Here is a 20,913-nt window from a genome sequence, read left to right as displayed (position 1 = left end):
TTGTGTATATGGTGAAAGCAGGTGGTAAGGAAACTTTCCTGTCTGACCATTTGGGAGGGCACAGTGGCAGTCAGGGGACCGAAGCCTGAAGCCGTACTGCTGTACGAACAGAGATGGGGACAAGCTCTGCCTGCAGCATGTCCTGCGTGTCCCCTGCAGAGATCAGGTTGTGGCCTCATTTCTTTGTCACTTATGGTGAGCAAGGTTTCAGGCTCCACTTGTTACAGATCTATGTAGCAGCTGGTGAGGAAAGGTTGATTTTAAGGGTATTCCTGCTTTAACCAGCACAGGATTGCCTGAGGCCTTTGAGGTGTGCCAGGGATTCAGATTGCTTTAGCAAAACTGAGTTTAAGTCTCTGTCCATACAAGAGAGACATCTCACCACTTGTTTGTCTGGGCAGGTTAACTACCCTAACCTCCTCTGCGAGGTGGTGGTTATTTTTTGTCCCCAGTTAGTCCTTGTCCTGTGCTGAGGTTGTCAGAGATGGCAGTAGTCTTGCAGTGTGTGACAGTCTGCCTTCATCTCAGAAAAGAAGACAATCAGAGGGTATTCCTCTTTCTCAGCAGGTGGGAAGGTGGGGAGATGCAGTCTTCCCACTCCACATGGCACTGACAGAGATGCTTGTGATAGGTTCAAGTGGCCCTGCTTGACTCTTTGTTGCTCATCAGTGATTCCAGGAGTTGCTCTTCCCATTAAAGGACCTGGAATGCTGTTCTGCTGTTCTTACAGTTTTGTACTTCTGTACCATGCGCTGATGGTATAATGAAATTTATAGCCTTTCCTATGAGGTGGAAGGTTTTCTTCCTTCTCTTTCTCCATCTTTTGAGATGGAGAATTGGCATGACACAATTTGTGGAGCTGAACTGTGAATTTTGGTAGATTTATCCTCTTCTTTACAGCATCAAGTTTTTACAGGGTCAAAAAAGGAAGTGGATTACTGAGTCACTTAAATTATTATTTTTTTTAAAATTTATCACAACTACCAGTAATAACCACAGGGAAAACATGCAAACAGTGGGCATTTGATATGAAGCTTTATATGGGAAAGGCTGCTCATTGTGAACGTGCTGCCAGCGAGGCTACAGGCTGACAGTAAGTGTCCACCTGGTCACTGGGGCTGAGGGTCTGGCTGAGGCATCTGCTGGAGTGCACATTGTGCTGCCTTCTGGGCCAACAGCCTGGCTAGGAATTGTATGGACATTTAGTCATTCACAGGGAAATTCTTGGGAGCAGGAGCCATGCATGGGAATGGTGATAAATAGAGTTAGGAAGAGGACTTTTACTTGCTGGGTTTTATTACTACTAACATCAAGCAGCATGGTAAACAGAGCTTTTAGCAAAGTTCTTTGTTGTTTTTGGAATGCACAGAGGTGTTTTGATATTTCCATTAGTTTTTTATCCTTTTCTCACTGGGAGTGGTTTCAGGGACACTGTTTTGTCCCCACCCAGAACAGAGGATTCACGGTCAGTTTGAAGATACACCATTGCTGATGGGTTTTCTGCTAGCTGAGGATGAGGACACTGCAACGGAGTAACTGAACCCAAAACTGTAATTCCAGTGTAAGGAAAAGATTTGTTTCACCTGTTCCAGAAATTGTGTTGTTTCTGGTGTGTTCAGAAGTCAGTAACTTTGCCAGTGAAGCAAAGCTTTTACTGTAGCGCAGCTGTGCATTTTTGGTTTAAGGCTTTTGCTATGATTTAAGAATCTTAATGTGCTTTAAAATATTATGAAAAATATTATGATTTAAGAATCTTAATGTGCTTTAAAATATTATGTGCTTTAAAATATTATAAAAATCTTATATGCTCCATATAAGATCATATTTTTATGTTTTATGCTGAATTCCAAAGTAATTTTTACAGCATTAAGGGAAGGAGGGGGGGATGTCTTTTCCATTTTACATTATCCTGAATGTACAGTTTGAATTACTTTCATATCTTTTGCACCGTGGGGTTTTTTTCCCCAGTACAGATTTTTTCTGCTTGGATGTGAATTACAAGTTTTAATAATTTCAAAACCAAAATGTAAATACTTAAAAATTAAGATTTTTTAAAAGTTGTTTAAAATTGCACCTTGCCTGTGATTTTCAAGTGTTTTTACATGTATTCAGCTTCATTCTTTGTAGACACCTGATCTACTTTCTGTATTTTGCTTTAGAGAATATATTAGTTCGTGTATACAATAAACCATCATACGACAGATTTCTGAGCATTTAAAGGTGATAATCTCTAGGGAAGCACCATTTTCTACCTTTCTTGGAAATGCTGGTCAGAGTATAGAACCACTTTTCAGTATGTCTAACCCGTGCTGTCTCAAGTGTTTTCTCTGTGCCCTTACTGCCTCCTCCCCTTTTCTCTTAATATGTTTTCCCTGCCTTGGTTTTTTGGGCAGTAGGGACTGTGTGAGATGGCTGAGTGAGTGGTGTGTTTACAGGCATGGAGTCAGGATCATTGCTTCTTCTGGGCTGCTAAATTGACCATCCCTCAGCATACAACCAGCAGCATTCAAAGGGTCTGGTGCCTGCCCTCTTGGGAGCTCAGGGTTGGATTGTCCTTCTAAAACACCAGCCCATGGATCTGTGAAGTAGTGTCACCTACTGCTTTCATGGTTGTATTTGTTTGTGTGCCAGGAGGTGGTGGTGCCTTCAAGCCAGGTGCATGTTGTGAGGGTTACCAGCACCTGTTCCAGCCCTCTCAAGGGGAGCATACTGTCTTCTCTCCTTGGCATTTCATTTCAGTATAAGGACAAAAAACCTGGATGAGGAGCTTTTCTTTCTCTGCTTGTAATGGAGCGTTAGTCATTAGAAAAGTATTTCTAAGACATAAGGCAAACGGTCCAGGAGAGTAATTGCTGGTAGTCAATAGAGAAAGCAGTTTACAGGCTGCTGTAGTCTTGTTTGCATTTTTTTAACTGTGATGTTTGGAGGAAAATTAAAATTTCCTAATAGTCCCGTTCCTTTGATGAAAGGGCAAAGTCAGTTTGTCACCTGTTTTAAGATGTCCCACTAGCTCTCCATCTAAACTAGGGCTCAGCAATTATCTGATATGTCTCAGTCAGCTTTTCTGCACTCCTGGAAGAGCTTGCTGGCTTTCGGGACACAAACCTGACTGCCAGAGCAGGTATCTGGGGCAGCAGCTCTGGGCAGTTTCCTGTTTCCTTCATTTGCTGCCTGTTTTCTAGGTCTGCTTCTTCTTTCTTTCTTTTTTTAATATTTTTTAATTTTTTAATTTTAAATTCTAATAAAAATGAAATAAAATAATTGAATTAAATATTAAATAAAAATATTTTTTTAATTTTTAAAATTTTTTTAACTTGGAGTTTTCTTCAGTCTTTTGTGGCATCTACTGGGGAATTTCTAACCACCCAATAAGCCATGGGGGCTTTTTTCCCTCATTTCTAGAGGTAATTTATCCCTTCATACATCATAATAGAATAAGTGCAATTAGAGTGCAAGTAGAAGTAAACTTCTTTAAAGATAAGACTTTTCAGCTTAGGGTCTTCATGCATCACAGCCAAGGTTCTTAAATGCAAAAGGTGGATTTCTGACTGGCTTTGGAAATCTCTGTTGGGAAGAGGCTTTCAATTCCAAGACAGTAAAAATTACTCAGAAGGGTGGGTCCTGGATCTAAAAATGCAAGTTGGGAATTGCGTGTGGGTTTTTTTCCATGTGCTCTAGGCTGTGAAAATTAATCTAAACTGTGGTTTTATTGGCTTTAAACTTTCCCTCTCCTCATCATTTTGGTGTGGGTTTTTTTTTTGCTTTATTTTTTAAGATGTTACCCCATGATATACAGTGTCTATATGAGTAATTTTACACATTTTAAGGCATCAACTGTTTACCAGCTTGTCACTCTTTTTTTTAAGAGGCTTACGTTCAAATTGCAGGACAAAACTGACTCATACTGTGTCACACTTTCTTCTTTGCACACCTACTCATGCATGGATCATCTGCTGATTAACAGCGTAAATTTTTGTCTATAATGCCAGCTTGCATCTTCACCCGCTGGTCTGTCATTCATCTCTGCTCTCAGCTTGGCCCCAATCTGATTTACTAAAGTATGTGTGGGTTAATCCTCTGGCTGTAGGAAGAAATACCGGCACGAGAAACAAGGCAGCGTTTTCCCAGTAGAGGGAGGTATAGTAAAGCTCAGCCAAAGTAGGTTGCTTGTTGGAGAAACTGTGCTTTTTGCAGGGCTTTTTCCCCCTGCTGAATATAATAATCCATGGAGCAGCATGTGGAGAGAGCTTGGAGAAGAAAAGCAAAATTCCTTGCTCCACGTTCAGGAAGACAGATTTTCCCATATTCGCTTTTATAAATTGTTTTATTATTATTGGAATAGAGTATGTGGAATGAGAGCAGGGATCTCTGCCATGCTTCACCAAAACCTTGTGGGCCACCAGCCTTGGAGCTGGAGATGCCTTTGGTACTGCCAGGATGAGAAAGGACCACTGTTCTCACCACAATAACCCTGCCTTCCCTTTGCCCCATTGAATCCCAAAGGACTTCAGTGGGTTGAGTGCATCACTGCTCTGAAGAGCACACCATAGAATCATAGAATGGTTTGGGTTGGAAGGGACCTTAAAGATCATCTAGTTTGAACCTCCCCTGCAATGGGCCAGTACACCTTGCACTAGACCAGGCTGCAACCGTCAACCAGTAAAAAAAAAGGTTTTTACTTTACATTGTATGGCAGGGACAGGCATTAGTAGATGAGGTTTAACAAAAACTGACTAGTTAAACTACTGTTAAATTGCAGCAATCCCACTTAGTTAGCTGGAGCATGGACATAAATCCATAAGTCTGCTTTGTAGTGTGGACATAGATCAAGTGCCTCAGTACTTAACCTAATCTGCAGATTAAATTTTCATGCTTCAGGATTAATTTTTTGCTGAGTGGAACACGGGAAGAAACCTCAAAACGGATGTTGGAGTGACATTAAACAAGGAAGGAAACATGTTGTTAATTATTTAACTCCTTGAATCAACAGTTTAGGCTCCCATGAAGCTTTGAAATTTTAGTTTCAAGGTGTGTGTCCTTAGCATTTGTGCTTGGTATTCACCCTGTGCATTTCATTTTATCACTAGCTGTCCCAGCAGGAACCCACAGTGTGCTGCTACACTATTCCTTGACACCCAAACCCATCTGTGGGGATTAATTCTGCAGCTCCAGAGAGGTGTGAAGCTTTGTTGGTGTCAGCACATCATTTGGGTGCTTCAGGTATGCTTGCAAAACTGCCAGAAGGGTTATTATTTCTTCATTTTCTGCAGTGAGCCCTTCATTGATGTATAAGTCTTTTCCTTCACTTTAAAGAGTGCTTTCTTCCAAATCTTTTGAGGAGTAGTAGAAAACAGCCACTCTTGTACACATTCCTCTGGAAACTGATTCCAGTGATAAGCTGGAATGTGAGCAATGAGGGGATGGAGGAATGTGCTCCCATTTGAACATGCAGCCACCGTGTAACTGTGATCACACTACAGGCATTCCTATAGTGTTCTTGGAACACTCTTCTGATTGTTGTTTTGACTAACTGTGCTGCCATGAAAAAATCTTTTTCTATTGATTTGAAAATTTAATTGAAAATTAGTATTTTATTCAAAATTTGAAAAAAAAAATCCAAAAAACAAGAACATGCCCCTAGAGGGAATAAAAGACGACACACATCGACTTTTGTGTGTGAAATAAGAGACCTAAAACTTCATCCTTTCTGGTTTCTATAGTTAGTGTATATTCTCTGTAAATACAGGTTCAGGAGGAAATGTCCTGAATTTAAAGCACTTGACATTTATTGTCATTCCTAAAGTCAATTGCGTGTTTTTTCCAGCATCCCGAATTGCTGTTCACATCCTTTTGAATGTAGTGTAAAGTAGCCAGCCATAACCTATCCTAAAAGGTTTTTAAACTGGAAAATTCTGCTGAATACCTAGCATCACCAGAACAGCAGTACTTTCACAGAAATTTCAGGAAGAACACTAAAGACCTGGAATATTAAGATAAATGCTCTGTAGGACTGCAGTGAAGACTTGACTGTGAGCCTTGTCCCACATAATAAAAGTTATTTACTGCTTGTGATCGGAAGGATTGCATACTTTCTGTCTCAGTTCTACCTTGTGCTGGTTAGACATGGGGAAATATTTTCCACTACTGAAAGACAAGTTCCACTGTGGTTATCCATCACATCACAGTAGCAACGTTGGCTTTCTCTGAGGGTAGGAGGATAGTCAGTTGCATGAGGGAAGAGTCACGAACTGGAAAATGAAGAGTAAACCTTCAAAGTACAGGAATACGAAGGTTGTGCATTACTGGTAATGAGAAAAGCTATGGTAACTTGGCTGGTCCTCAAAAATTCTGATGGAATGTGGAAGGTCCAAGTGGCCCCATCCCACATGAGAAGAATGTAATCTCTCAGAAAAGGAATTATAAACAGCAGATAGGGGCTCAAAAGTAAAAAGGAGTGTGGGGAGCAGGAGGCACTCACTGGGGAAGCTCTTGTTGGAGAGCCAGGTCTACCCAAGTTGCTTTGTGGGAGCATTTAAGTGAGTTAGTTGAGAAATAACATTTGCATTCTGCAACATCTCTGCAAAAAACACCCTTAGAACTTGTATTTGATACTCAGACACAAAAGTTTGACTGTTTGGGTAAATTCAGATTTGAAACCTTGTTTCTTGTGAGGATTCGTGGGCAATCCCACAGGGCAGAAAACAAGACCGGTTTGCATTTCTTCTTGTAGAAAGCTTTGTTCTGAAGCCCTCCAAAAACGTGTTTTCTGTATCAGCACAGATCCCTGTTGGAGTTTGCTGAAGAGGCCTGTGAAATGGAGCTATAGAGCTGAGTCACCAGGCTTCCTTAGAAAGCCATATTTCTCTCCTTTATATTTAGGTGGATTTGATCTGTACAACAACTCATTTTTGTGTCTGGACTTGATGTATTCCTTTAATTTGCGTGCTCTGTCTTGGTGCAGCTCTGGTTTCCAAGGACATTTGAGTAAAAGTTGTTGCCAAAGCACAGCAACTGCTCATGCAAATAAAAGTTTAATGAAGTGATGTTTTTCACTCTAATGCAATGTGCGGCAAAGTGGGTGAAGAATTGTCTTTTTAGTTTTTATTGGTTTGTGTCATGTTTAATACAAAACTATTCAGTGCATGCTGAACAGATGGCTACTGTAGTGAATAAGAATCTATGAACAAATTTATAAGTAATAGTTTAATTTCAATAGTTTACAAAGAGCTTTTTCACAGAAAAAATGTACTCATCACTTTCTAGATTGTTGTCTAAAACTGATCATTTGGACAAAAATATGTAATTTGTACACAGATGTTTAAAGCAGAGTACAAACTGTTGGGAATAAATGCTGCTGTGACATGAACATCTGCAATCTGCCATCCTGAACCTCCACTCATAACAGCATTAACTTTTCATTGGATCACTGATTGACTGACTGCAGGCAATTGGCATTTAATTATGTTTAAGTTTATCCTACTGTGTACTGAGAAACAATTTTAAATACTTCATTTGAAACTGGAATGCAGCATGTTTAGGCAAATACTGTGATTGTTCTTGCTTTTATTTTCTGAGGATAGATGCTCAGATGTGTGTAGCTCATTGACAGCTCAGTGTGCACAACCTTCTAACATCATATAAATCACTTTGAATTTTTGCAGCCATTATCTATTTGTCATGTTCCATGATTCCTTTTCCAAAAACTCTTGTTATTTTTCCATTGTGTGATGTTTAAAATTATGTGCTGATGACATTTCAGACTGAAGCACACTGATAGTATTATATGAAATTACCGTGTTTGTGTTCAGTCTGGTTATCTCAACAAAATTGATATACCATTGATATATCATAGTATCATAGTATATAATATATATATAGTATATAATATGTATATGCATCTGTATATATAGTATATAATATAATATTTTTATATAATCTCATATATATATATATCATCGTATATCAATACCCAGTATTAGCTATGTTATACTTTTTTCCTTTGGAGAAATTAAAAAATACTCAGATATATTCTGCTACAAAAGAAATACTTTAATAATGAACTCTGTAATTCATAGCGCATAGAACTTGTTTCCTATTATAGTCAAAATAGTCCTTGCAAATTGTTGTTTCTTGGCTTTTATTAAATGCAAGTTCATTTATTTACACACCTTCCTCACCATATAGACGTAAAATCTCTGAATTAAATTTTTGTTTATATGTGTCAAGAATAAAGTCAAAGAAATTGTAAACATTTTTCAAGAAGCCATAAGCTTTTTTGAAAAAATTTCAGGTGTGCCTGAAATTAAATGTTTTATTTACTACTAAAAATTTACTAAGTGAAATGAGATACAGAGCTTGCAAAATTCCCTGCTTCCTGCCTCGCAGGAAACTTCAAGCGCTTCCATTCCTGTTTTACAATTACACAGGACACTCCTTCACTACAAAATGTGACAAAATGGTGTAGTGGTTGTATTTTGACAGCTGAGAGTAGGAAGAAAATTACATTGTGGTTTTCTTCTGATTTTCAAGGTAGAAAAAGAAAACGCATATTGCTGTTGCATTTCCCAAAGAGCATTTTAATGCCAGTTACTGAAGTTACTTTGCGGCGCACTTCGCTTCATTAACCTCCCTGTCAGAGCTTGCCAACGTGCTTGAGTAACTCTGAATTTTCATAGCTCTAATGACTTACCTTTTGTCATAAATTAGAGCAGGAAAGAGTAAACCGCTCATCGCAGTCCTGGAGATGTGTAGCTTCTTGCGGAGGCGCTGGAAGAGCCGCCTGCTTTGCCCAGCACAGGGCAGGGTCGTGCCTGTCGGAGCCGTGAGAGTTTGAGGAAAGCTGGAGGGAAGGGGGTGAGCTTGTCGCACACATCCCTTAGGTGTGATCAAGTGATAAAGGAAATGTGGTGCCCTTTGGGAGGGTGTGTACCTATGAGAAACAGGAAGCAGCTCGGCGGGTGCCTGCCCTGCCTGCCTGCCGAGGTTGGTGGCTCCGGCGGGCGCAGGTGTGCCGACACACCGCCCAGCCGCTGCTCTCCAGGCATCTTGGCAGGCGCGCTCCTCGGCTCCCACAGCTGGGAGAGGCGGGGGAAAGAAACCCAACCCAAAGCCAAAACACCCCCCTCACCTTTAAAAAAAACAACCAACCCTCCTCCAGGTAGGGGAATATGACGGCCTTGCAGTTGAAAGAGTTGTCACATTCGGGTCTGTACAGGAGGAGACGGGATCGTCCTGACAGTGTCCTGCCCGGGTCACAGGAAGAGAACCTGAGGTGAGTGTGAATGGACGGTACTGACAGGGCACCGAGCCTTTCTCTGCTGCCCGCTTGCTTCGGTGGTTTTTACAAAAAAAATGCACCCACAGCTCTGGAAAGTCACTGCAAAACACATGGATTGAGAAGCAGCCCCGAGGCACGACAGAAAAACCCCTGAAGGTGGGATAGCAGGAGCCGTGCGGTGACCTTGCGCATTCTGGCGATGGTGTGCCAGCCTTCCCTGACTCTGGGGAGGGCAAATGTTAGCCGGTGTTTACTTCGGGATCCCTTCTGATGGCCAGCACTCGGAAGTAAATAAACGTTTTGCAGCCTGGCAACTTTGCTCTGTCTGCTTTGAAGTTAGTTCTGGGTCACCCAGGTTCTGTGGGTTGTGCTGCCTCTCGGGTCTTGGTACAGTCCCTGCACCAGGCTGGAGCTGGGGTGGCTGCTGGGCTCTGCATCTCTTCATGGGGGGCTCTTTGCTGTGGAAAGAGCTTTAGACAAAAGAATGCTGCAGGGCCACTTAGCCTAACTTTACTGAGCAAGGGTGACCAAAAATCAGCAAGCCATTTAATGTCTGGGGTTGTCTTCCTGATGCGGTGAACCTTTTGAAAAAAATTAACAATGAATTTGCAAATAGCCTCTTTTTGTAGCAGAAAAATTAAAGATCTGTTTGCAATTTGAGTTAAGTGCAGATTCCCCCACACAAAGAGTAAAAACGCTAAGATGTTTTCCTGAGTGTGCTCAGCATGAAAGCAATCTATTCCCACTTCAAGCTTCTCAGCAAAGGAACCTTGTGGATCTGCTAACAAAAGCCTCAGTGGAAAGGAAGTACTTCCTATCTCCTAATGCCTGTCTCATTGTATTTTTAGATTATTTTTCCTAGGTAGTGGTTGTGCATCAGGTTGGAGTGCTGTATAATTTGAAAGGTTGTTACTGTGTTTTTGTGAACTGCATTAGTGATTTCAGAAGAATGGTTATTCAGATCTAGGGGATTTACTCTTTTGTTATAACTAAGGACCGTAACCCAAAATGCACGATTGTAGCTTACAGAGATTATTTGTCATGAGATGTCAGAAATATATCACTTCTAGGACTGCGTTAACTTGCAGGTCTGGTATGTGTGTTTGGTATCTCTTTGTAGTATTAATTCTGAATTGATTTCTGAGATGGATTTCTAATAGCATTAGCAGTATATATGTCATGTTCATATGACTGCAGTTGGAAGAATAACCAGACTTAGCAGAGTAAGAGATGTGCAGAGATTCTTGACATTTGGACATTTAGTTTCTTTTGTACAAAACTAGAAATGAAGCAAAATAGATCTATTTGGAGAAGAAAAAGCCTCTTTCTAAAGCATATACATAAAAATGTGTATTAAATCTGTATGGTTGTGTTGCTGTTATTACTATGCATATCCAAGATAGGAATTAGACCATTTTGAGGCTGGACAGGGGGAAGGGATAAATTTACTGCACCAGTAAAAATCTGGGTGTTTTAATCTCCCGAGCCTCTTCCGTTTAAAGATGAGAAATACATGAAACAGGGATTGGTCTTGAGAAATAAAATACAAATTGGAGGAAATAGTGAATCAGGGGCTTGTGGATCAGTGGAGGGCAGAGTGTTGGAGGTACAAGAAAGTGACTAGAACATGGTCAGATGATACTTTTAGAGCATAGGGGGACAACCCATACCTGAAAACAGAGCTTATCTTATGTTTGCTAATAGCTTAAGCTGGTTCTTATTCAAACTAAACCTTGCTCCTTCCTAACCATATTCCTAACCCCTATTGTGATAGTTCAGCGTGTTGCAAGGCAGGCTTGTTTGTAATTTTTTCTGCATTCTCCATGACAAAAGGCTGTGGCATTATACATACAGAATTATGACATATCAACAGGGCAAAGAGCAATTGGGAACAAAGACAAGAAGCTCATTAGTTTTCTAAAAATGGAAACCTCTAGTTTTTTCTTATATTCTCACAGTGCCACTTAGATGCCTGTCCTTAGCAAATACTTTCAGAGTATCTAGAGTCCACAAGAAAGACAAGAGGTTTCTTTTATGTCTGCTAAATATATCTTGCCATCCATGGCTTTTTAATGCCCTCTCATAGGATCTCTCTCCAGTTCTTTGTTCTAATGCCTTTGTATTTTGTTTTACATACATATTAATCCAGATGTGTTAAATAATATCAGCCCTCCAGCAACAGTTCACTGAAACGTGCTTTCTCAGTTCAAGTAGTGTTCTTCTAATCCTGAGCCAAAATATACTCAAGATGCCAGTGTCCCCAGGTCACCCTTTGAGAACTTCTGTACTTAAAACCTTTAATTTCAGCTGCTGGGTCCAGCCATCACAGCAGGAGCCAGATGTGCTTGGTAGGACAGGGATCTGTGTACCTGCAAACTTCAGCTGAGACATAGCCAAGTGTTGGCATTTCAAAGCAGCTCAGCAGGACTTGGTGCCAAAATTCTGCCTTTTTTCTTTCCTGGGAATGTCAGTGTCATTTGTACTTAATTTGTGTGAGATTACTGTATAATTATATAATAATTAGGGCACTGTGGAACAATGTACTGAAACTCCTAAATGTGCACCAGAACATATGTTTGTCATGTAATGTATCACATGCATTTAATTTGTCCTGACAGCACAGCATATTGGAGGGGATAGAAAATATGGCTTCTCTTTCTGTCTCACTCCCTGCATCACTTAACAAACCCCATAATCTCTCTGGCAGCCTTTTAATCTGCTGCTAGAGATGTGACTGGTGCTTTACTGATTTTTAGAGAGCTGCAGACTGTTTGTGCCATGTAAAAGGTGGTCCGGATAGCCCATCCTTGTCTTGAACTTGCAAAGTACAAAAATGTGCTTGGTTTAGACCTCCAATGAGGTTGGGATGCTGAATGCAGACCTCTCTCCACCTGCTTGAATAGACTCACCATCTCATAAACCTAAATTATACAGGATGCTCCCTGGGTGCAGAGTTCAAAATGCAGGATGCCAGACACCTTCATGTCTCTCCTGTGTGCAACTTGTCAAGCTGTCCTTGAACTAAATGCAACCTGAAAAATCTGCTTTTCAGAAGAGACTGTTCTGAAGACTTGTTCTTTTCCAACTATATTGATTTAATGGGAAAAAGATGGCATCTCCTGTAGGTCTTGTCTTGCTTTGTTTTTTGAAACAGCATGTAAAAAATTCTGACTGTAGGCTGAGCTATTCTTTCTTGCTTTTCTCAGCAAACAGGATGCAAAGGAAATTGTACACATATATTTATGATTAATCATTAGGAGTCACTTAGCAATAGCAGTATGCTTGCTATTTTTGCTCTTTCCCTTTCTCATCCCATGGGGTTTTGTGCAAATAGAATGATTCCTCTAAAAGAATTGATACTATTAATTCTCAAGGCTCAGTACAAGGTACTGACAAAAGCAGAGGCAAATATCTTTGGAGGTTTTTTTGCAATTACACTTAAAAATTAATTTTATCAGTTAGCTACTATTTGTAGTTCTCTTTCCTAAGTTCATATGCATTCAAATGCCATTAAAAATGTAAACAAGTTTTGAAGAGGTTAATCTCAAGTTTTTACCAAACAGTAAATTTCAGCATTTACAATAAGTAGTCATTGATGAGCTTCCATCAGCAGCTGTCAGGTCCTCATAGCTCACTGCTCTGTTCTGTGCCGAAAGCATTGTAGATGTTTTCCATATTAATAGTTTTAAAGTATCTGCATTCCCTTTGCTCTCTGCTGGTGAAGCTCATGGGTACATGTGTGTGAGTAGGTGCAGGCAATCTTCTGCTGGGTCTGTTCAGGCTCCTGCCTGCCTCTGCACATTGACTCCCAGCTGGAAGGCATGTGGATCTGCCCGAAAATTTCAAGCACAAAGACTTCCTTGCAGGCGCAACAGGAGGCATAAGCACGTTGTTACGTCCCAATGAGCCTTTGGGGGATAGGCTCTGCACAGCAAGCCTTGTAGGTGTGTGTAAAAAGAAACAAATGAATAAAATTCCCCCCAATGGCAATACGGTAGGGCTGTCTCCCTTTCTTTATGAGATACAGCATTCAGGAGTTGTGCAAGGTCACAAATCTCTTTAACCTGCCATCAAAAGCACACGTGTAGCAGCCAGACAAGGTGTACAGCTGTCTCCAGCCATCCAGCTCTGAAGACCTGCTCTTCCTAGGAAGAAGGAATGAAAATGGTGGTCAGGGACTGTCTGGGAAACCAGAGACCTGTTGAGCCTTCAGATGCTTTAGGGTACTGAGAGCAGGTTAAGGAGAAAATAAGTGATCTGTCTGCACTTGGAAGCTTACTTAAATTTGATTTTTCCTGGTAATGTTTCTTTGTAGCATCACCAATGTTAACATTTATATGTCTGCTTTCTGTGAGAGTTGTTTAACTTGCTCACCCTGCCAGTGTCAGCAGGTGAAGCAATAATTATTCCATACCTTGGTTAAAAAAGTGATTAACTTATTAAAGCAGGAAAATCTTTAAAATAAGTGCTAAGAAAAAAAAATGTGCTTCTCCCTAATAACTCTGCTAGAATAGTGGAGAGCTGAGTGCTATAAATATTCATTTGAATCAGGTGCTTGGGAGTTCTGAACTAAGAAACACTTCAGCTTGTCTGCTAGCTGCTCTAATTGAAGAAGGGATTTGTCCATGTAAATGTAACTCTGAATTGGTACCATTAATTAGAGTAACTTACAGCCAGCAAAAATATGTTTCATGGTTGGATTTAAATATTGGGATACCTAGAATTTGCATTGCACCTTAGTTATAATTATGAACATGACTAGAGGCTTTACTGTTCATTTGTTCTGTACTTTTCATTGCTCTAGGGGTTAAAATAACTCCTAAGGAACACACCCTTTTTTGCCTGCCTTCTTTCTCACCCCTTGTCTCCTACCTTGCATAACAACTAAGCGATTTTGCTTGACTTGCTAGCCTGAACTATCACCTCTCATGACTCCAAATGTCTGGAGGTAGCTGCTTGTGTAACATCAACCAAAGCAGTAACTGCTTTTCTTCTTAAATCTATCATTTTAGTTGACATATAAGCTTCAATCAGGATTTAAATTATAGCAATTAAGATTTTCACTGCTCTTATTTATAGGTTTAGCTAACTAAAGGTAAATTGTGCGTTTCTTTCACTGTTGTTTTTGTGTGTCCCGATGATACCTAATCAGAGGTGTTCTCTAAAGAAAAGGTACTGTGATTGCTTATTGTCCTTCATTGTAATTAAGCTGTCCTTTGAATACAGCCTGTCACACTGAAGTGAATTCACACGCAGAAGAGAAAAACTGAATTATGTCAGTGTTACCACTTATTAAAAATTACTGACTTGCAGGTATCCGGGAGAAAAGTTTAAAGGTTGTAAGTTTGGATTCCCTTTCTGTATATTTTTTTTTGTTTGTTTTCTTGAGGTCTCTGAGCTGTTCTAGGAAACCTGAAGCTAACTGACACAGTGTCCTCAAGAGGACCATGAGCCTTTTACATGATGCTCTCCAGGCATTGGAACAGCTTGCCAAGTATGCTGCTTCTGAGGATGGCCAAAGGTTGATGCCTCTGAAGGGAGGTAGAATGAGAGTGAGCCTTTTATGGTATTGCCCTTGGTAGTAACCCCAGCTTGCCACCAGCTATGGCTCAGACACTTCCTATGGAGTTTGTGGCATTCAGTGTTTTTTCCTTCTATTAACTCCTCTGGTCTTGCCTTGCACCCAGCAGTCTCAGGGCATTTATTTAAGTCACTCAGTGCTTTGAGTTTTCATGTGTATTATCTGATGGTGTAGTACACATAGTTATATGGTTTTTTTTCCCTTGCTTGATTCGTCATAGCAGCTTTAGGCTGCCATTGTTCAGTTTTCAGTATTTTATCTGAGAGCTTTGTGAAATTCTCATTTTAGGTAGTTGCTGGTTGAATTCTGAAATGATGGCTTTAAATATAATGCTCTATGATCAGGGCTTTTTGATGATACTGCTCAATTTTGCCAGCAGATTCATAGTCATCCTGTGATGTGTCTTTATAGATGAACCTTTCTGATCTTTTAGAGCCTTTTGTCCAGCAAGAGAAATTTGGTTTCTGACTTTTGTGACATATTTCCTTGTAGCTCTTCTTCTGTTTCTGGCTGTCCTAATGGTCATAATAGAGCTAGAAAAAAAATGAATTAACAACTTTTTATTATTAACCTCAAAGGAAGTAACATACTGGCAGACACAGATAGCAATACCTGGCAGCATTCTCAACTTGTGCTTTTTTAAATGAAAGATCCAAAACATTCAAGCTGCTCCAGCAAGGAATGAGTGGACAAAGGTAGAGCAAATGTTAAATTATGTTTGTCTTTTCTAGCATGTGAAATCCATGCATGCCACACTCTTCATAGATCATAAAGTTCTTGATCCCAAGGTGAGTCTACCTTTTGAACTCTGTTTCTATGCAACTATTGGATTCCCACTCAGAGTCATGCCTCAAAACTGCTCTGGCTGGCCCCTTGTTCCAGTATGGGAAGTTTGTGTTGAAAGCTGTTTGTCCTGCACAATATTTGGCTTTTCAGTTTTTGTTTGAACAAAGTTTTTTGTTGAAACAAAAATTTTTTGTTTCTTCTCCCAGATTTCAGAAACTGAAGTGAAGCATACCCTATATTTCTGATACACTGTAAAACTGGTCCTAATACATATACTTTTTTAAAGGACTTTGTAGCAGTGCAGCTTCAGAATAGGGTAACTCCATGAGCTACCAAGTTGTGGATTATGAATTTTGCCTGAAATGTACAAGTGTTTGCATAGTTTTAAAATTCAAATGCTTTCTAAAATGCTTTCTAAAGCTACTCCTCAGATTACACCAGGGTATGTAGCAAAGCAGAAGGAGGCTTGGCAGGGCTCGAATCCCTCTGATTGAAAGCACAAAGCCCTGTCATCTTCTCTCTTTCCTTTGCTTCCATTCTGTCAAGCAAAAAAACCCACTGTTCTTTTGAATGATCCCAGCAGTATATTCTTTTAAGGGGTAACTTCTATATCTTCTTCCATCATACAATAGCTACTGTAACTTGTCCACTGCTGCTTTACTCATTGAGGATTAGTCAGGTGTTGGGACAGAAATCATTACTTTAAAAAAACCTGGCAAAAAAGTTTAAAAAACCTTGCCAAACCTTCTGCTAGAAAAATGCATGGAAGTCTTGCTTTGCACAAACTGCTACTGAAATTCATTCATGTTTACTTGACAGGAATGCTACTAGCATTGAATAGCTAATAAATAAGATGAAGACCTTTAGTTTGCATTACCCTAAATTTTAAGACTGTCGTAATGAAGTCAAAATGCTATTTTAACATTACTTGTTGATACATTACTCATTCTTGAGTCTCACGAACATAAACTGCTTCTGGTTGTTCTCTTGGCAGTTGAATATGAAGGCTATTATTTCATGCTGCAGTATTGGCTTAGCTGTCTGCTAGCTTCTGTAGGTTTTAAAGCCTGGTGATGCTGTAGTGAATGTAGGAAGAGAAAAATGTGAAACCAAAACCTGGAGTGACTAATAGTTACAAGTTGGTATATGTGTGAGAGAAGAGGAACAGCTGAGGAGATGTTTTCTATAGCACATTGTACTTCTGCTCAAAATTAATTTAGGCAATGAAAAACTTTGTGCTTCATCATATAGAAGCTCAAACTAATGAAAGTGAGAAGAGATCATGTTGCTTAAAGTGTAGATTAATAGTAATAAGGTAATAATAAAAGATGTCTGTGACGTGCAGGTTACTGAAGCTGAAGGTCAGTCCTCAGCATGGTGTCTCCAGTGGAGATGTGACTATAATAAGGATGTTGCTGTGAGCTGGGAATCCTGGTGTTGCAGTTCTCTCTGCCCTACAAGGAGCTGCGTGGATGTACTGGAAGTCTCTCCTGATTGCTGGGGTGTTATGTTGAGTCATAGTATTAATTATAGCTCCTAGATGAACTGCTCAGGTCATGGTGTTCAGCTTGTCAAAACATTGGTTCCACACAGTGCAGGCAGATGACTCAGGCACAATCAAAGGCTGGCATTTGCCATTATGCTTAGGATTCAGTGGAGGATTTTTGGTGGATATCAGTGACATGAACTGAATATTGGTGCTAGGAAACCATTACCCTAAGGAGAAATATGTTACTGCATCATTTTAGAATCATAGAATCATTTAGGTTTTTACAACCTCCTAAGGTTATTAAGTCCAACCAGTAACCCGGCACTGCCAAGTCCACCTTTAAGTTGTGTCCCCAAGTGCCACATCTACATATCTTTTAAACAGTTTCAGGGATGCTGACTCCACCACTTCTCTGGGTAGCCTGTTCCAATGCTTGACAACCCTTTGCATGAAAAACAAAATTTAATGTCCAATCTAAACCTCCCTTGATACAACTTGAGGTTGTTTCTTCTTGTCCTGTCACTTTTTTGGAGCTTGGTGTGGACCTGATCTTCTCTCTTTGACCTTGAAAAGATGGTTCTTTTCACAGAGAGTGTCTCAGGGACATTTGATGTGCAGCCCCTAGTACTGAGTGGGTGACCTTTTATATTATTCTTAAATTGGAAATAAGGCTGTAAATATTATATAAAATGCATCAGTACAAACGCATCCTTAAAATTTATAGAGTTGGAAGAACTTGGATACAGAACTTGGATATCATAATGAAGTAGGCATGCAGTCGATTACACAAGGGTGTAAATTTCAAGAGTAACCCATGATATGCTGTGTGTCATGGAACACAAAATTATTGGAGTTCCTGAGCTTCTCATATATGATACTGTGTTTGTTTTGTTTTTCCTGTCTGCACAGGATCAAGAAAAACAGTGGGGGAAGAGATGAATGTTTTAAAGAGCATCAAATATCTGTACACAGAAGTCATTACTTGATTTATACAGAGCATGGCTTCATTTGGTAATACTTATAACCAGAAGGAAGAAAACACAATACTTTGCTGAAATATTACTTAGAACAGGAAAATGCTGTAGTTGGATATTGCTCTCCCTTTCTGCAGATTCTGTCAGAGGCTGATATTTCACTGTGCCTGAATGACTGATAAACATTGCGTGGGAAGCTGCTGCTTACCTGTCTATTCCAGTTATATTTACTTCCTTATGGAGAGATGGAATGTGAACCTTCTCTGTTTGCGGAGACCAAAGCATTTCTTGGACATGTTTATACTAGAATAAATTTATACTGAAGGATATGAAGCAACTAGAATTGCTTTTTTGTTTGCCCTGTTTAAACTTCCACCACATAAGCTTAATTACGCATTTTGAGGTGAAGACTAAAGAATGAAACTTCCAGGAGCACTCAGAATTAAAAAACCACTGATTTTTACTGCAGTGGTTTCAAGATGGTTTTTCATCATTTTTAATAGAAAAAGTAGTTAGAGCTGTGCTGAGCACATGTGAAAATCCTACCTGTAATGTGCATTTGAATTATATGAAGGATTCATACCTTCTTTCAAACTGCCTTAGAAGACTAGCTTAACACGGAAAGTATTTTATTGCTTAAGAGATAAACAATTGCAGCAACCAAACCCAAGAATGTTTTTAATTTCAATAAAGAACCCCCACAAAAGGTCAACTAGTGCTTTAAAATGTCGATGCAGAAATCAGAGCAGGGCACTGCAAGCCCACGCATCTTTTGCAGTCAAACTTCTGTTCTAGGTTGTTCTGTATTTTGCGTGTGAGAGTCCCTGCATATCATCTGTTAATACATCATTAAAATGAAACCACACGTACCTGTGAGGGAAGTAGTGGGACGCACTTGTGCTTACTCATCCCCCTGCCGTCCCGACGGTGCACTGATATGTCACGGTGGCACAAACAGGTTGCCAAGCAGCAGCTGCCTTTGCCAAGCACCTTGTTTGGAGCCGTGACTGCTCCGCACACAGCTATTTGTGGCACGGAGTGAAATGCTCAGCGGGCTTGGCTGGCCACCGAGCCGTCTCTGTAAGAGTCCCCGGCAGCTCTGCCGCCGGCATGGGCAGCCAGATTGGAAAGCTGTCCAGAGAAAGCAGCGTGGAGTGAGGCGGCAGTCATCCGTCAGCAGGGATTAGGCAGTGCGCCTATTTTTGCTATTGTTTACCAAAGCCCTTCTGGTAACTGTAGTGGAACACTACTCCCTCCCTCTTCTACCATTTCCTTCAGCACCTTCCAAAACCACCAGTTTTGGCTTCTGATAAGATCCTCAGTGTGCCAAGAGGAGATTGTCTTTTCGTTTCATACCTACCTTTTCTAGTTAAACGCTCAAGTCCCTTTTCTTTTCTCCCTAACATTGCATCTTTAACAACAGGCTGGTGTGTTTTGTCTCATATCCCAGGGAATGCCCATGGGAAGCTGTTGCTGCTGCAAAACAACCCCTTACATGCTTCTCACTCCCCGTGGAGACAGCTTCACCACAGAGAAACCTAGAATTCCCTAATGAAAATGCAGTGTATTTTTAACAATGTATTTCAGATCTTGGCAGCATGCCTCCTGCAAAATGTCAGAAAAGAGAAAGATGGCCAGCTGCTCTGGGTTTGTGGATTATCAGACCTTCACAGTAGAAGCTGTGTTTTGTTTCAGTAGCATAAAGGCTCTTTCTAAACTCCTGTCAAGCTCCTTTCTTGCTTAGTGGAAGAAATTGGGAGTCATTCCACCAGCAACAATGGTAATATGATTGGAGAACCTGACAGCTTTTACTTATTGCACATAAGTTCTATTATTTTGAAGGACTTCTTCTTGAAAAAACCTAGGAAGATAAAATCAGGCTTTTGGATGGACATCATACTGCACTAACGTGCTGTACTACTTGTTTTGCTACAGTCATGCAGAGGATTGCACAGTAGCAAGCCAAAGAAGCAAGCAAATGTTTTCTTGTTGATCAAAGAGAACATGAGGTAGCAGAAGTGGCTTCCAGCCACATTGGTCACCTGTGGACTTCGGTTACTGCAAGAATTGTAGTAGTCCACCAGAAGAAAGACTCTACAGGGCACTTTAGATTTGCAGCAGCATCTTCCCAGGAGAATTGTCTGTGATCTGCGACAAAATGCAGGAAAAGAGTTGAGAAATTGTTGAGACAATTGTGATAAGAGGAAGAGATAGGGTGACTTGCTGTTTCTTATCTTAGTGGCTTCGTGCACCTGCACTAATCCTGGATGAATCAGCATTTTTAGTCCGCTGCAGTCAGTCTCACTGAAGTTCTTTATACCCACAGAAGCTCAACATTAGCCTGTGCAGAAAATGTTAGGAAGCAAGACGAAGAACTGGCATCACTATACCTGCAAGTCTTTTGGCAGACACTGCTCATTTTCATCACTCATGCTCCAGAGAATGCAGAAACCTTTTGTTCCAGGACTGCAATGGTGCTCTGGCAAGAACTTTGTGGCCTAGGGCTACAGTCTGAGCATTGCTTCATCTGGAGCTTGCCCCAAGACAGGTTAAAATAGGGCTTGAGCTGCAGCCAGGCTGTGTCAGTGGTGAGGGTGCAGCCTCCTTTGCCTGTTAGAGCTTGTGACTCCTGGTAGCTGTGGCATAGGGTGAATAATCACACCTACGGACAGGCAGATAAACAGGGTCATGCTGCCTGGGTCCCACCTACACAGGGAAATATCTTGCCTAAGGGGTTGCTCCTTGTTGAGGGGAAGTGGAGGAAAGAGACTGACCAAACCCATTCGACAGATGTGTCAGCAGAAGC

At 40.5% G+C, this 20,913-nt stretch overlaps 1 protein-coding gene and 1 long non-coding RNA gene across 9 annotated transcripts in view; one reads left to right on the top strand and one right to left on the bottom strand.

The window, feature by feature from the left end:
• Positions 1-20,913, top strand: part of LIMS1 (LIM zinc finger domain containing 1) — a 67,144-nt gene that overhangs the window by 25,536 nt on the left and 20,695 nt on the right. The window contains exons 1-2 of one of the 8 annotated variants that reach the window (XM_015631587.3): positions 1,116-1,561; positions 5,088-5,220. The exons of 2 other annotated variants lie outside the window; for them this stretch is intronic. Coding sequence is in view for 2 of the 6 variants with exons in the window: in XM_015631565.2 (XP_015487051.1) it covers positions 9,168-9,271 (104 nt within the window). In the remaining 4 variants the exon portion in view is untranslated. Of the gene's footprint in view, positions 1-1,006; positions 1,094-1,115; positions 1,562-5,087; positions 5,221-9,017; positions 9,272-15,624; positions 15,647-20,913 lie in introns of those variants that run through there. 5 more of the 8 variants (XM_015631604.3, XM_015631594.3, XM_015631565.2 and 2 more) reach the window with 5 other exon arrangements.
• LOC107206131 lies at positions 13,300-19,097 on the bottom strand. Its single transcript, XR_004496643.1, has 2 exons — positions 18,978-19,097; positions 13,300-15,391 (listed from the first exon to the last, which is right to left on the bottom strand). It is a non-coding gene; the product is annotated as an uncharacterized LOC107206131 (long non-coding RNA).

The sequence above is a fragment of the Parus major genome, chromosome 1 (genome assembly GCF_001522545.3).
Source record: "Parus major isolate Abel chromosome 1, Parus_major1.1, whole genome shotgun sequence".
In the NCBI taxonomy this organism is placed as follows: Eukaryota; Metazoa; Chordata; class Aves; order Passeriformes; family Paridae; genus Parus; species Parus major.
This window is presented reverse-complemented; position numbering and strand designations above follow the sequence as displayed.